At 34.2% G+C, this 17,413-nt stretch overlaps 4 protein-coding genes and 1 long non-coding RNA gene across 5 annotated transcripts; 2 read left to right on the forward strand and 3 right to left on the reverse strand.

Moving 5' to 3' along the window:
* Positions 1–562: 562 nt before the first annotated feature.
* Positions 563–2,719, forward strand: LOC111039428. The gene is made up of 2 exons (XM_022322947.1): positions 563–1,086; positions 2,292–2,719. The coding sequence occupies exons 1-2, from the start codon at positions 612–614 to the stop codon at positions 2,630–2,632; spliced, it is 816 nt and encodes a 271-aa protein (XP_022178639.1). The 5' UTR covers positions 563–611; the 3' UTR covers positions 2,633–2,719.
* Positions 2,720–3,798: 1,079 nt separating this feature from the next.
* On the reverse strand, positions 3,799–5,221 carry LOC111039441. Its single transcript, XR_002605097.1, has 3 exons — positions 4,473–5,221; positions 4,209–4,397; positions 3,799–4,147 (listed from the first exon to the last, which is right to left on the reverse strand). It is a non-coding gene; the product is annotated as an uncharacterized LOC111039441 (long non-coding RNA).
* Positions 5,222–8,607: 3,386 nt separating this feature from the next.
* LOC111039429 lies at positions 8,608–10,973 on the reverse strand. Its single transcript, XM_022322948.1, has 2 exons — positions 10,307–10,973; positions 8,608–9,490 (listed from the first exon to the last, which is right to left on the reverse strand). Exons 1-2 carry the CDS (start codon positions 10,683–10,685, stop codon positions 9,021–9,023), a joined length of 849 nt encoding a protein of 282 aa, XP_022178640.1. The 5' UTR covers positions 10,686–10,973; the 3' UTR covers positions 8,608–9,020.
* Positions 10,974–11,223: 250 nt separating this feature from the next.
* On the forward strand, positions 11,224–11,972 carry LOC111039452. Its single transcript, XM_022322982.1, has 2 exons — positions 11,224–11,589; positions 11,670–11,972. The coding sequence occupies exons 1-2, from the start codon at positions 11,283–11,285 to the stop codon at positions 11,927–11,929; spliced, it is 567 nt and encodes a 188-aa protein (XP_022178674.1). The 5' UTR covers positions 11,224–11,282; the 3' UTR covers positions 11,930–11,972.
* Positions 11,973–12,078: 106 nt separating this feature from the next.
* On the reverse strand, positions 12,079–14,395 carry LOC111039443. The gene is made up of 2 exons (XM_022322967.1): positions 13,373–14,395; positions 12,079–12,227 (listed from the first exon to the last, which is right to left on the reverse strand). The coding sequence occupies exons 1-2, from the start codon at positions 14,180–14,182 to the stop codon at positions 12,159–12,161; spliced, it is 879 nt and encodes a 292-aa protein (XP_022178659.1). The 5' UTR covers positions 14,183–14,395; the 3' UTR covers positions 12,079–12,158.
* Positions 14,396–17,413: the final 3,018 nt, after the last annotated feature.

Consider the following 17,413-nt stretch of genomic DNA (forward strand, 5'->3'; position numbering starts at 1 on the left):
TATTTGAAATATTTATGTACCCCATAATTTGTTGCGAATTGTCCCGGTTCGATAAATCTCTTAGTTTCATATTATGTTGGTTACCATGAAAAATGTGTTAGTTTAAGGGACCGATCACGGGACTCCAAATTATGTCTAAGGGACCATTATAATAGATCACCATCGATTCGTTAATTAATGTTTACTTCGTGCTACCCGGCCACATTGTAATAACTCAGCAGTTGACTCGGGACGATGCAATTTCGAGTGCAGCGATAATATTTTACGATGTCGGTGCACTGCAGTTTATCATAATATTATTGTTGTACTTTCGCATCGGCCGTCACGGAGGGTCGGATACGTTCTTTTTTTTTTCGCCAATAATCCGTCTGCCTGTCTCTCTCTCTCTTCCGTTTCTGTTTGCGGTCGCCGAGACGCGGCAGGCGATTATCGCGGCCCGGCGATAGCAAACACAGAGTGATGATTATGTGCACATCGTCGACGGGCGAGAACAAAAAAAAAACGGTCGTCGTCACATAAATATGGACGTTCCGCGCAGACACGGGTCATACGTTAACGCAAAGCCGGACGGACAGTAACGGACGGACAAGCAAACAAACAGACAAACAAACATGTCGTCGTCGTTGATGTTCGCTGCGGTCCGGTCAGGGTGTTTGTGCGTCGTTGTCGCGTCGCTGGTGCTGTTGCAGACGACGTCCTTGCAGGTGGCCGGTGCAGCCGTCGTCCCGTTGGCCGTGGTGAGGGCGGCGTCCCAGTGCTCGGCCGCCCCAGACACCGTCGATTGTCTGATGCACGCCGCGGCCGCCGGTGTCGACGCCCTGGCCCGGTCCGCAGATCCCGTCGACCTGATTCCCGGTTGCGTGACGCTCGTCAAGAATGCCGCCGCCGGTGAATCGGACCCGCCGCCACAGCCGTCGCCATCACCGCCACCGCCGCAGACAAGCGCTAACATCGAAGCCACTTCGGCGCCGGTCGGGGGTGAATCGGCGCTCGTCGACTCGTTGACGGCGTTTGTCAAGTCCCGTGCCATCAGCGTCCGGGCGCCAGCTCACCTGTTGGAATCGCTCAAGAGCACCCTCATCGAAGGTACTTGAATCCAAAAATAAGTTCACAACAATTTTTGCAACGAGTAGGGCGCGCATTGCAAAATGCATTATTTTTTGGAAAGTTCCCGGGGCAATGATTTTCGAGTACAAAATCCGTTTCATGCATCAGAGAACTAAAAACTTAAGCTTGTAATTTTTCGGTAATTGTTTTAATTTTGATGCACATTACAACTATATATTATAGTTTTTAGCGTATATTGCAAAATATACATTTATAGATTAAACTTAATAAGTACTTCAAAAGATAAACTCAAGAAATTGTATTCCTATTTTTAATTATTTGTCGATAATTGTGCTATATTTAAAATATCGATACGTCAATACCGTCTTTTTCCATTTAAAATGCGATTATGATACGTCCGGGACACAAACCAGTAACAACTAATTCGTCAATTGGTACATCTACACAAAACGAAAAGCATTTATTTCGTTAAGCCCGTATTTTCATTTGTATTGAACAATTTTAGTGTCCAGTTTGAAGAATAAAATCGAAATGAAATTGCATTTTTCGGGGGTTTTCGGTATGTCTTAGAGCATTTTTTGATTGTTTTTAGGGTATTTAAATTAGGAACCTAGTCTAATACGATAAGCTGATAGGGCTTATGTAAGAATATATTTTTAAGCAACTAGAAATATTTATCTGCATCCTCACAATATATTTCATAAGTAATTATATTATGTTTTCATGTGCTAGTGGTGTCGAAAAGATTTCACAGTCGTTATGAAAACAACCATTCATGTCTAATATAAATATAATAAGCCATATAGGTTTTTACTAACCCCTCACCCATCCCTCATTGGAAAAACTGCTTTCGTTAGGCTACTTAGGTACTCTCTAGGCACATACTGTATATCGAGTAAAGTAGCCACTATGCATTTATTAGTTCACACCATCAGTAATCGATTCTACAAAAAACAACAACGATAGTATTATTAATATGGTAAAGTCTCGATTAAGCGAATCTCAACGGAAATAATAAAAAAAAATATATATATTTTCAACTTAAAATAATATAATATTTTTCAAATTACGGTTTTCAAATACCTGAAACAAGTCTCAAAGGGAGAGAAAAAAAATCTAGTTATCGAGATATGAGATTGATGTGCATAGTCGTCGAGAAATCCTGATAAGACCACCCAGACGATAATATTAATAATAATAAACCGTTTTTGTGGCCGTTTCAGCTCGGGGCAAGAAGGACAAGTACGCGGGACCGCTGCTGATGGGCGCCATGATGGTGGCCGGCACGCTGCTGCCGATCAAGCTGGGCGCGCTGGCTATGATGAGCGGTAAGGCGCTGATGACCAGCATGCTGGCGCTCATGCTGTCCGCCATACTGGCGCTGAAGAAACTGGCGTCAGGCGGTGGCAGCCACAGCGGTACAACGTACGAGGTAATCAACGTGCCGTCGCAGGGTGGCCACGGCCCGCACGGCCGTTCGCTGAGCGGCCACGCCATGGCGTACGGCCCTCCGCCGCCCGCTGAAACCCCCCCGACGCCCACGCCATCGATCGACGGACAATAATAACACATTTTAGGGCCATTTTATTGTTTTATTTTTTGCACCCGTCGTGGTACGCCAAATATATTTATTATTTATTGTAAAATTATGTAAACGCTAAGAAAATAATTGTACAGCGCATCATATTTTTTTAATAATTTATTATTGCATTTTTAATATTTATTTATTATATTAATAATTTATTGTACGACGACATTGTCGTGTGGTCAGCAAAGTTATAACTGTATTATTATAATCGATTATAATAAACACCTTTCATAAACAATAGTACCTATTATAAATTATGTATACATTTTCTGTTGCAAATAAAATTGAAAAATCATTATTCAAACGTATACCTAGATATGTACGTATTTGCGTTGGTAACTGGTTTATTAAAACCACGGATTTCACGGTTATCGATCTAACCCATAACGTACACTCGTAATAATATGTTTCAGTGACATATATTTTACTACGTAATAACTATATATTGTATATATCACAGTTTCTGAGTTTGATGATACGTGCGATCTATAATAATAATAATATGTGTTGCCACCCAACCGACATGCCAAATTATGTGTGGAGTGCACAATATAAAATAATAACGTAGCCACCACATCATGTTGCATTGATATGGAAAAATATAGAGAATACTATAATAGTAATATAAAATATTTTAAGATACTATTGTTGTAGATCAGTATAATATTATTATGTGGTGTACGCAGGTGCTCGAGTGTTTCGCGATCGTAGTTTTTTTTTTTTTAAGAAGATGTCATCGACCTTTTTATTTTCACTCTCCGACACATTAGTGATATTTTGCCACTTGTAAGTTTGAATTCTGTAGAACCCGAAATCTTGAATAGTTAGCGATTTGTATGTATAGTATAAGAATGAACAATAAGTGACTCATCGTCAAATTTGAGAACATTACAATAAGTGTTTGTACATTGGCATTCTTACAATATTTCATATTTTCTGCTTTATTAATTATATTTTTAAAATGTGAATTTTTACATATTATACTCATAACTTGCATTATTTTAATGAAGGTATGGTGTCAATATCAAAATATCGTCAACTATCCAGCATATATATATATATATATATGTATGTGATAGAAATTTAATTTAATACTAAACTTAACAAAAAAAAAAAAATTTAACAATATAAGGTTGGTTAGATTGAATGCAATATATCTTACGTGCTTTAGGGATAGAGAAAACAAAATAAAGTACTCTGATTTTCTCTAAACCATCTCCATCATTCTCATCGGTTCAGTGGAGAGTATGATGGGATACAAATCCACGTCTGTATTAAGTGTTACTACTTCACTAGTGATAGTCTAGTCGAATCGATCATATTCGAAATGAGAAGTTCGCAATTGTTTTTATTGCTTCTGTTTTCAAAGTCCACAAATACTTCAGCCCAGTTCCGTACTCAGCGAAGGGGGCACTGATGGCCTCCCCCTAATTTTTGATAGTGAATAATGGCGTCAATAACACGTGATAAGTATTCAAGTTTTTTCTAGTTCTACAAAATATAGAAAAAAATTAAATACTTGAGTAAAATAAATATCTGGCTAGGACATTACTGTAACCTTGCATGAGTGCATGTCATTATATTATCTGCATTTCGGTATTTCATGATGATGCACATATTACATAGAATAGTCCGTGCCGTCTACGAAGCTTTCAGTTACCAATTGTCTAATATTCAGCAATTTGTCAGGTGATTCTGTTACACCTCATATGTACACTATATCTTTGATTCTGACCGTACTCTGTAAAATAGTGTAAAACAATATTTCAAAAATATTGATTTTTAAACAACTAGATTAGGCTTTTATTAGATTAACCTTTTTTTTTTTTAAAATCACAGTAAGCTCGGACAGGCGTATTCCTATGATTGCCATTTACATTTCCGGGGATGGAGTTGGCTAGGTTTTATTTGTATAATTCTTGCTGATATGAATATGAATACCGTTTTATTGATATTTGGTTTTTGGAATCGAGTCATTAGTTTTTAGATTATCTCGGCCATAAAACCACAAAACTTCTTTTTTTATGCATTTAATATGGATGTACAAAGATACTATGAAAATCTACAACATACAAACAAAAAATAAGAGTGGTCGCTCACAAGCGAACAAATCAATGATTATTTTAATTTTTTCGATATTCACATATTATTATGTAGGACATTGATCTAAAATATTATATTGGTATTTTGCAGTGTGCAGTGATTAAACACTAATTTCGATATTTGTAGCATTGTTGCATTTGATAAAATTTCAATATAATGATATAATTATCGTATTATCTTTTTTTTTTGATCATTGAACATTTTTATACACGCATTTATAAAGTAATTAATCTAAGACTATGGGTACTTCTAATCATGTAGCTCATTGGTAAAAGAAATATTCGATCATTTCTATAATATAATAACATAGATTTTTAGAGCATATTAAGACCACAAAAAAAAATTAACGAAGTAATGTTTAGTCAACCGCCACTAAGGGGTTTCTTTGGAGTTTATTATAATATGTATTTCATTGAGACCAAATTATTTACACTTAATGATCAAACATTAAAACATACATAAACAAATATCCACACTTTTTTTTCTTAATTATTATTTATAAGATATTAAACACGATCTACAAACCAAAAACTAATCATACTGTTTGTAATGAAAGTATACTCATATTATGAATAATAATAAATTTCAGCATAAAAGTTCTTTAAATTACTACAGTTGATTGTAAAATATTTAATTGATTGTTGTAATAATGTAGATAAAGAAGATTATTGACCATAAATTACACATATAAATGCTGTTATAGGCACCTAACCTGCTCCATTATAAAATCGAATTACCAACAATCAAATAAATAATATAATAACAAAAAGAGAAGATAATACAACAGTATCATAAGATGTGTTAATGTATAATTAGAAGAAAATAACCCTAAAATGCATAATAAAACATTATATATACTAAAAACAAAATAACTTGGTACAAATAACATCCCCTCCTGCCAATAACTTCATGCTCTACTCTAATTTAATATAATATATTAATATGTGATATCAATATTTGTTTTTATGATTGTGATTTATGAATATTATAATACTTACCTCATAAATAAGGTATTATATTAATATATTTTAGTATATACTATATAAATATATCATAATAATATGCAAATATTATATTAACAACCTTAAAACGAATATTGAATTCAAATAATATTATTTATTTTGAATTCATAAAGCGTATCGATATAGTTTCTCGAAATTATTTTAATGTAACCTTATATAGTAAATAATATATGTGATGTGTGTCAAAACAATCGTTAACTTTTCAAATATCTTGGATGTCACGTACAATGTGTGACCACCTTCCAAATTCATGAGCTGTACTACTACTTAAATACAAATTTCATATTTTCTTATTCAAATTATTTAAACTTCAGTTTATACATATCTTACACGATATATTATAGTAATTATGTAAACATTTGTTGACAATTGATTACTATTACGCTCTGAAATATGTCATCCCAATGAATTATAAATAGTATAGGTCATTATATATTTCATACTATGAATAAATTAGTTCATAGGCACTTAAAATAAAGCAAAATTATACATATATTAGGTCAAATAATACTTATTTATTCAATGACAAAAATAATTTGACCGCCAGTTATCTTGTTTTTATAAAAATGGCATTAAGTTTAACGTCCATAATAATAGTATAAATGTATAACACGATATTTTTATGATTATGACACTGGTCAATACTCTGATCGGTAGGTATCCCAATCATCTGTTTCGTTTACTGAACTGTAAATTATTATTTTTGTCAATATTGTAAAAACAGTGACACTTAAATGATTATGCCAAATAATATGTGTATTATTAGACGGAGTATTATTAAAATTAGTAGTGTTGAAAAATGTAGTATTTAGTAAAATGAAAACTTATCTGAAACATTCGATATGATATAATGAATTGATACTGCTTCAAACATTGAAGAAGGTCCCAAGTGAATCTTTAAGCGTATAGCCATTGTCGAACTCGTTCGGAGAATGAACAGACTAGACGACAAATTGCATAAACGTCATGTGAAGAACTCGAGCACATGACTGTGTATCTATAAATAAACGAATGTACGTATAATACAAGTGTAGTCAACCAACTTATCAGATAATTTATGACCCGACCATCGTTATTTATTTATCTTACGATTTAGATTTCAAAATTTAATATTCTATATCAGTAGTTCTCATACTTTTTTGTTCGCGGAGCTCTTATGTTCCTAAAAAAAAATTACGAAGCCCCCAAAATTCAGAAATGTCTATTTGAGACAACAATAATTCATAGAAAATGATGTTGATTATAAACAAATATGTGGATTTATAAATAGTTTACAGTTTTAAACCTTAAAATAATACATATTGGTACGGTCCAAATAATAATGAATACAAGTATAAAAATTAAAAATGCAACTAAGAAATATAATAATAATTTAATAATTTGAATTTAATTAATACAGATAATATATGGGAGCCACGGAGTCCCTAGATTACTCTCGTGGAGCCCCAGGGCTCCGCGGAACACAGTTTGAGAACCACTGTTCTATATTAACTGCAGTTGCTGCAGTATTTTCGATTCCAGAGTCATAATATTATAACGTTTTTATAACACATAGTCAAAAATCTAAAATTTGTTTATATATATTTTTTTTATTTATTTATCTTAATATGGTATAATAAAATATGATACATCACGTTAAAATCATTCACAACCCGAGCGATGTTTCAGAGATTTTCATCGCTATAATAGTGATTTCCGTATACTATAGTAACATCAGTATTTTGTAGACCAGTGTTTCTCAACCTTTTTAAATTTTTCATCCCCTTCAGTGTCAATCAATTTTTTAACGACCCTTAGAATGTGAGAATTCTATAATTAAGGGTATTTGAAAAATTTAAAAGAAAAAATTGAAATGATCTAATAATTCATGTTTTTATTTATATTTTATATTTTATATATTTTTATTTTTATTTATAAAACTAATAATTTTTTTTTAAACATATTTATTAATTTGTACAATGTGTAACAGAAATTTAAAAGAAGCACAACGGATGGTTACATAATAGGTCATTTAATGACTTGGTTGAAGAAGCTATTCAGTAATACACTTCATGGCAAGATAATTGTGATTAGTGGGATAGTTAACTAGTTCACTAGTAACTAATAATAAGGAAATTAATTTTAAAAAATTAAAAAATTAAAATAAACATTTAAAAAAAACTTAAATTCAAACTTTAAATACGTCGTGTTATATTGACGGCATATTCTTTTTGCATCCGACATTTTTGGAGAATACAATTTTATTAAACGGAAAAATTTCTTAAAAAACACGTTTTTAAGGGACTGAATATTACGAGTATAATATCGAAAACTAACACAACATGCGTGGGTCAAATCAAACGGTGTACTAAAAGGTTGATTAATATAGGTACCTATAATAAAATGTAATATCCATAATCTAATATCGCTAAAATAATAAAGATAATAATTTTGTCAACAATCGATTGTGCATTGCTCAACATAGTACCTTTTAATGACTAATAGTTATTATATGGATTATCAAGTATGTATTATTTTTATAGGTCACACCATGTACAACGGTTTTACGTGAACACGCTTGGGGCCCTTCTGTCACCCAAAACTAGTTCACTGTCCCTTGGTGACACTTCACCGCCCACTGGGGAGTAATATCGCCCCCTTTGAGAACCACTCGTGTAGACGCATGTAGCTTTCAAGACGAGCACGATATCCGTAAGTGTACCGGTGCAGGATCAAATCCATCTGAAAATGAACTTTTCAAGATACAAAAAAAAATTTCAAGACTTCAATAGTTGTCTTGAAGTGGAAATTATAAATAAATGATATATAAAATATTATACGCTTTATTTTACAAATAAATAATATCATATGATTACAATGTTACATCACTTATATACTACAATTGGTACGCATTAACAATACATAGTCTTTTTTTTATTATTTTCAGCCCCCCCCTCCTTCGCATCACTTCACACTTCAGTAGTTACAATAATTTAAGAATTTTTACTCTAAAATAAAGATGAAATCGCGCATTTCGTCTTAAAAATATCAATAGTGTATTATTTTAATATTAATATACTTAGAATAACAATCTCACCGCGAGGACGGACAATAACGACGACGACAACGACAACAACAACAACAATAATAATAATTATAATTTTAAATACAATTATTTGTTAGCGTTAATAAATTAATAAATGTAACACGGCAAAAATATTTTACCCAACTACAATATGAAATATACGATTTGCAGTCATCTAGTCGTTTTTCTCCACCACTGGGATTTTGTTGGGCACCATCAGACCCGCTGACGAGTAATACTCTGCCGGTTGGTCTGGCCCTTCTTCGTGGTGCTGCTGCTGCTGTGGCCGCACCCCCTTAAAGTACGCGCCCGGAGGGTTGGACTCGCCCGCGTAGTAGTTGGCCGACGAGCTGTGCATCTTGGCCTCGGTCTGGCCCTTGTACACGCCCAGCTCCTGTTCGAACTGCGCCTCGCTGAAGTGAGCCGACGGGGCGGAGTACGCTTTGACGTGGCCCTGTTCGTGTTTGCTGAATAGCGACTTCAAACCGAGCATCCCGGAAATGGTGATGGCCAGCAGACTGGTCATGATCGCCTTGCCGGCCAACATGAACAGCGCGCCGAACGCCAGCGGCAGCAGCGTGCCGGCCATCATGGCCACACCGGCGGCCAGCATCGGGCCGAGGTTCTTGTTCTTTTTGCCTCGACCTGCAACTTATTTGGATAACAATATCAATTATTATATAATATATTATGGAGGTAGGTAATATATTATTATAATTGACAGACAATATTAAATGCACGTTAAAAGCATAATACTGTTTAGTTTTTTAAAAAAACCGGATGTAACGTCGTAGATGATTGTAAAGACATGACATTTTATGTGTTAATCGATGGTTATAATAAGTACGAACATGGGCTGGCGCCACTAGAGTGACAATTATTGTGGGGTAGCAAAAAATAATTACCTACAATATTTCTTCCATTGAGTTTATTTATTTTTTTTAATATAGTATTTTTTCGCTGTAGCAAAAGAATATGGACATTTTAAGATTTAATGAGGGTTTGGAGAGTTTCGACTATACACTTTACAGTGTACGATTAACCTCCACAGTCTGTTCGCTACAATCTGTAGTTCCCCTGCAAGCGTATCACATTGGTTAAGCTATAGGTAGCTTGCGGTTGTAGTTTAAATACAAATTTTCAACAAATCCTGATACCTTTAATCACCGGTGTTAACATACATTTTATCATATCCCATTATCAGTATTCTAAAACAATAAAGCGTACCGTGCGCACAATAAATTTCTAGATATAGATCCGACAATACGGTAAAGTGGTTAGTCGTGAAATAAGAGTAAAGTTATGTATTGACACCTTGGTATATCACTTGCTTACCATGGATACCGACATACCGATCACAGCAAAGGATTTGTAAGCATCGTACCCAATCGTGTATAGTAGAAACTCTCATTGATATACGAGTAGGATTATCCAAGGAAACTGAGGACTTGGTTAACTCACCGTTGAGGAACGACGACTTGAGCAGCGACCACGGGGCGGTAACTTCGGTCGGCAAATCGAACCCGAACGAAAACAGTCCGAATATGTTCTGAATCTGCTCGATGAGGTATTCCTCGATGCCTTTGGACTGCTGCTGGAGATGGCCGCCATCGGCCACTTTGCTGTCATCGGCGGAAGAGGCCGAGACGTCTTCCCTTCGGCTCGCGGCGTACAGCAAGGCGTTCTTGACGAGGCCTTTGAACAGACACGTGCCAGGGCCGTCGGCGGAAGTGCACCGCAGGGCGCCGAACGACCTTTCCGGTCCTAAATCGCCTCGGCCCGACGAACACCGCACGACGACAAGGATCCCGATTAGACACCACTTGATGATTGTGGACATGTTGGAGGTATACTTGTACGTAAGTATACTTGAAATCAATAATTTTATATTATAAATACGTATATTGTAACGATAAGGTCGCCCTGGTCGTCGTTCGGATGTGTCGAGACTCGCACTGATGCGGTCGCAGACGTCTGTCCGCGTATATATAACTTCGGTCCGGTGCCGTTTCTATTTTTCGATTAGTTTTCGATTTTTTTTTTTTATTTTATATCGTCTGTCTTTAATTGGCCGATCGACTCGTCGCGCGAAACTAATGAACAGACTCTGACGAGGTGGACTCCGTGCGATGATATTATATATTATTTACAATATAGACTGCCGCAAAATGACATAAATATCTATCATTTATAGGTGCACTTGGACGTATTTTATTGTAATGCTATGTGTGGGTACAGTATTGTGGGCTTACCACGAGCATACTTTCGATCAGGACCCACATGTCCGGATGCGCGTGACGGTTTCCGACCGCAACGAGCAGACGCCTGTCGGCCACAGCACCCGTCCGTGTCTACGATACTTACGCGGCGGCCTGCCGTGTAGAAACACGTCCGGCCACTATAACGCAGTACAGTTTCCGTCGTGACCGTCGACGGGATGACTGTCATGAATTCGAAGAAGTTGGGTTTTGCGATTTTCGCGGCTTTGTCGTTCCAGGCCGCCCACACCGCGGGCGCGAAAGAGCAACCCCATTCGATAACCACCACCAACACCACCGCCAAACCCACCATCACCACCATCAACAACTCCGCCAACACCACCAACACCATACAACACCACCAACATAATAGTAGTTACTTTGTTGTCAGCCACGTGGGTTCGGCGATCCGAGCCCGATCACAGGAGATGGCCGTCGGAGGTCCAAATCCGTCCCTACAGGAGTCGGCGACAGGTCTATCGGAAGGTACGCAGTCAAATTTTTTCGGTTTCAATATGACGGTTGTGTCTGTTAGATGTAATTTTTTTTTCATATTTTGATTGAAGGACGAGGGAGGAAAAAGAAAAAGAAGAAAAAGAAGAAAATCAAAATCAAAAACCCTTCTATGAACATGATGATCGGCGGCAGCATGATGGCAGCTTTCGTCGTGATATTCACGTTTTTGAACATGATAACCGTGACGCTTGGAAAAGCGCTGTTTTTCACGTTCGTCGCCAAGTTTTTGATATCTGTAAATTGGAAATCGACGGAATCCTCGTCCAAGAAAAAATCTTCTCGTAATGACATAACGGTTGTAATGACCTAAAAAACTTTTACTGCCAAAATATTTTTATTTTTCAGTAACAAATGACAATAATTTACAATTTACATAATAAATTAATAATATTAATATATTCTACAAGTATATTATATTTATCTAGTAACAATGAATAAATTAAATACATAATATCAGTTTTTGCCTAACCCATTGATAAATATTATACTATGTAGTATCTTGAACCATTAGGTATAATAATATAATATTATTGTTAATTTTAATCATATTGTTGATTGCCATATTGAATAGGTTCGGTTTGAGCTGCGTTGTATTGACCAGCATTGATCTAAAAATACAAAATAAATGTTACATTTTTTTTAAGTCTATAATATAGAAGTTAAACTAATGACTGCTGTCTAATTTATTTATTTTTATTGTTTTTATCATAAATATCTACGAAGAAGAATAATCTCCTCACTTTTTTTTTTTATATCTTTATATATTTTATGTGTGTGTTTTGAAATGAAATAAATATACTTTTATGTCTGTTAAGTGTTGACTTATTGTCTTTAAGATTAATAATTATATTTTAATATATAATAACATAATATATAATAATAAATAATAATAATTTGGTAAATACATCATAATATAAAATTAATCTATGGTTTTAGATAGTAATATTATGTACGTTCATTTATTATTTCGTAATAAATCAAAATATTTTAAAGTGAACTACTTTAATATCATACAGATTACGTACTCAGGAATTTCTATTGTCGGGAGGGGGGGGGCACACATTTGTATATAGTTCAAGGGAGTGAGAGTATAATGTTCAATGAGAATGATATATGTATCATGGTTTTTCGTATACGAGTATTAATCAGAGGGGGGATAAATACATAATATATTATGCATTAAAATAATAATAATTATACAGTCATAATTTTATATCAAGTTCACTTATATGCGGGTATATACTTTATACATTTAGCGCAATACCTAATTGAATTCAACAAGGACTATCATTCGATATTTTGAAAAATATTTTGATTATTCACATACTATTATATAAATACACAAGTTGTAGACTCCGAGGTATAAATGTATACTACTACGGGTTATAAAAGTGTTTGTAATACATTTAACTGATTCTAATTAGGGAGGGCCCAAACTTCGATGCAAAGTTCTTTAGGTATGTTTTGGATGCTTTAGAGTCTAGGTCAATGCATTCCAAGTATATGATTAATATTTAATATTTCAAATACTTAAAAAGTGTATCTTTTATTTAGCATTTTTTAACAGTTTAGGGTTACTTAATTATTGTTTTAGTGTATACCTATTTATAAATATACTGTAGGTTTATATTAAAGGTTAGATATATTTTATCAATACATTTTTTTTTCATATTATTTAGCTTACGTATATTTGGCTTTAGCGAACATTGATGATTAATAATTAAATAAATAGTGACTGAGGTCTGAGACTTACATCCGACACGACGGCCGCGCCATTTTCCAATTTGTAATCGGACACATGTTGGTACGCCTGGTGTGGACCAGGGTTATTTATGACTTCGTACGTGGTCCTGGCGTGGCCGTGGCCACCAGATTTTTTCGACACGGCCATCGCCGACAGCATCAACGCAAGTATGCTGGTCAACAGCCCCTTGGCGGCCATCAGTGCCAGAGCCCCAAACGCGGTGGACATGAGCGTGGTCATCATCATCATTCCACCCAGCATCAGCACGCCCGCGCCCTTGTCCTTCTTCCTCCCCTCTTCCCTGGTGACGGGCACAGACGTTGTCACGCCGATCAGCCACGCGACGGCGTCCATGGGCACGGACATCCGCAGCGACCTCTTCTCCATAAATTCCGCGATTTTCGAGTATACCGACGTGGACGGCCACGACGACGACGACGACGAATTGCCGTTTTTGTTCACGGCCGCTCGCCCCTCGTCACGGATGTCACCGACGGATCGCGCACGGCCGTCCGGCACCAGGGTCAAGTACTGGCCCATCAGCGGTATCTCGCCTGGATACGTTGCCATGGCGGCCACGACCTTTGCACCACCTTTGGTAAGACACGGCCACAGGTCGGCGGACCTCGCGCATTTCTCGCCCTCGTCGTGTAGCGCGGCTGCTATACCGCCGGCATTGTAGCGCGTCACCGTCGTGGCCAACAGCTGATGTTGCTGAAGCATCATCGACAACACCAACAACAACAGTAACGACAATGACAACGAGGACGACGACTTTAAGACGATCAAAGACTTATTGAACCAACAAGACTGCGACATTCTGATGATGTGGCTGCGGCGGCGACGGCGACGATTTATAACGATTAAACGATCGACTTCGAATGGACAATTAATCGGTAACGTGCGAGTATTTATACGTCGCGGATAGAGGCTTCGGATGAATTTCGGATACGATTATCACGTGGCCCGGTGGTTTTTGGGAGACGTTTCGGACAATTGAAACGTGTAACGAGATCGGTGCAAGACAATGGATCTCGCGGTCGGTACAGACTCGAATAATATAATATTCTGTGCTCGCTTGACCGGTCGACTGCTTGAAGCGGTCATAGATATTGCGATTCTATGTCAAGTATCTATGTAGATGAACCCCAGAGAAACGTCGTTTCACTGACATTTAGGCCAAAATATTCGCTTTTCCTGATTTTATTGCTATTAAAATATTATAATACTGTTGACAGTTGTAGTAATTTTTTTTTAAATTTTAATTCGTAAATCCATCGTATTCACTAGCTATCCACACTATCATTTTCTGTTAGACGATTTTGTTATGGGGAGAGGGATTTAGTTGATTTTTAAGTTTTTAACACATAATGCACTATAGGTAATTGATCATTATAAAAATATAATTTATAATTTATATCATTATAAAATATAACCTACGTTGGAAAAAAAGGTCGCGAGGACCATTTATTTCTTTACCCCCCCCCCCCCCATTTTACTGACACTGCACACAATCATATTAGTATTATTATGAATTATGTGCTACAACTGTAAATTAATACTTGACATTATAAAAGTAACAGTATAATAAGTAGAACCACAAACAGAAATTATACAGCAGCTAGTATTTCTAAACCATAAAATGTACAATATTAACTGTGAAAAAAGTTATCAAGAACAACAAATGCCCAATGACATTCGAAAAGAATGTAGGAGACTGGTGTGTCAATATACTATAATATTCTATATTCAAAAACGATATTAATCAATAATTAAACAAAACAACTTTCATGAAAAATATTTAAAATCTAATATTAAATTATGAACAAATAAAAACTAAAAACGAAAAAAAAAATATTAACAATATAAATACTAGTATAATCAATGATTATAATTGGTAATTACTAAAACATTTTTATTATTCTATTATAAAGAATGTATGAATTATTATTGAAGTCATAGTTAATACTCCATCGAGTTGAAAACCAGATTTGAAAGGTCTTAAGAAACTCCTTTAAAACATAATATAGTGGTAAAAACAGAGCTTGAAACACGATTCCGTAACTCTCTTAGTGAAAACTAACATTTTAGAATTTTTTTTTTTGTAAAAATGTAACTTACTAGTTCCTTAAACTTTTTAGCTTAATTTTAAATTTACGCTAAAATGATTCTGCCGCTAAATTCAAAAACAAGAAAAATATGTTTAAAAGTAGCCAACACTTATGTACTTGCGTATTACATGATTTCTTCAGAAAACTACAGTTGATCTGATAACTGTATAACAACAGGGCTTAAGATATTTTGAAATTGTATTCGCATAATATATATCTACTTTATAAATTATCATTATTTTTCAAGCAAGTTTTTGTTTCATATCTATGTTAAAATTTTTTCATTTTGTTTTTTTTCCTAGGAGATAATAATATATTATAGGATTTTCTGCATTACTGAATCACTAAAGTACATATTTAAGACTATGATCATTTTGATCATCACAATACACAATATTTTTTTTACCGTTTCCGTTACACCGTCCTATCATAACTGTTGCAGTTATGTAATAAATTATAATATAAAAAAAGTAGTGTAACGAAACTATTTGGAGATGTACTAACGTTTTATACCCTATAAGTATAGGTATATTATCAAAAATAGCATCACAAAAAAATCACCGGCGCTTTGATATTTTAATATCCAGTGTAACGTATTGTAAATCAGAATTAAATGTTAATATTATATGATTGAGTATAATATAATAGCCGATAATTCGTATTCGCAACTTAATTTTATAACATTTATAAGAAAATGTTATGAATAGTTTAAAAAAATAATAAGGTATGATAAAATATTAATTTCAAATCTCTACAAGATTTGATATAAGGCTTTAGTAAGATTAATATACATTTATAAATAGGTAAATAGATACTTTCCTACTTTTTCCACCCTTAAAGTTCATAAGATTTGAAATATCCAGGATTATAAAATCCGAATAACACTTTGGTATATAGTACTTCCCATATTGTATGTCAACATTGTTTGCTAATTATGGTTATTATAGCGTATGGGAATATTATTTAGTAAGTTTATGCCAATATTACAATGGCTAAATATGTTATCAATATTCAATCGTTATTCCATAATTATTAATTTTTGTATCTATCCCCGTAAGAAATAAATTCATTAATTGTTTGTATTAAAATAAATTGTAAATACGATATTAGACGGCAAAATAACAGCGTTGTCCTAAATATACATTCATATTTAATACTACATTATATTAATAATAATATATAACACAGTTTAAAAAAATATCTAAATTTGGAAAATGTAAATAAGACTTTTAAATTGACCCACAGCACATCACTCGGTACAACAATGTATTATTTATCCAAACAACAAATGTAAATGTTTGATGATTAAAAAGAAACAGTTTGCGAAGTCAACAATTATGAATAAATCTTACATTTAAAAAAATGTTTTGAAATTCATTTTAAATGATACAAAATTATAACGTCATAACACTAAATTAAAATAAGCTTAAAATGTATTATTATTTATTGATATCTTAACATGGTTTATTTTGATAGTTGAAGTCTAAAAAATATTACGATTCATTTACATTTTTATAACGTTTATTATAATGTGTAACGGTATGTGACTACTTTATGAGCATTATGGAATAAATATTCACTAAGAAGTCTTTATTAGAGTTCAACAAATTGAAAAAGTAGATATTATGTAATAAATGCTCTCGTAATTTTTTTATAGCTAAATACAATTATAATTCCAAAGGCGCGAACACAGAAAATATTGACTGTTGTCAGTATGTCAGCTTCTCGAAAAGAATCTGTGAATCTGTCTAATCAGATTTAACTGATAAAATATGTTGTTTATAACTACGAAATTATCTTATTATTTTAAAAATATAACAATCTTGTAAAATGTTTAACAAATAACGTTTGATGTTGGTGTCTTAAGTGATCAATAAAAAAAAAAATTCTTAAAGTTTATTTATAAACACTAATTGTTATATATTATATTGTATTGTAA

Source organism: Myzus persicae, unplaced genomic scaffold (genome assembly GCF_001856785.1).
Source record: "Myzus persicae strain clone G006 unplaced genomic scaffold, MPER_G0061.0, whole genome shotgun sequence".
NCBI classification, from domain to species: Eukaryota; Metazoa; Arthropoda; class Insecta; order Hemiptera; family Aphididae; genus Myzus; species Myzus persicae.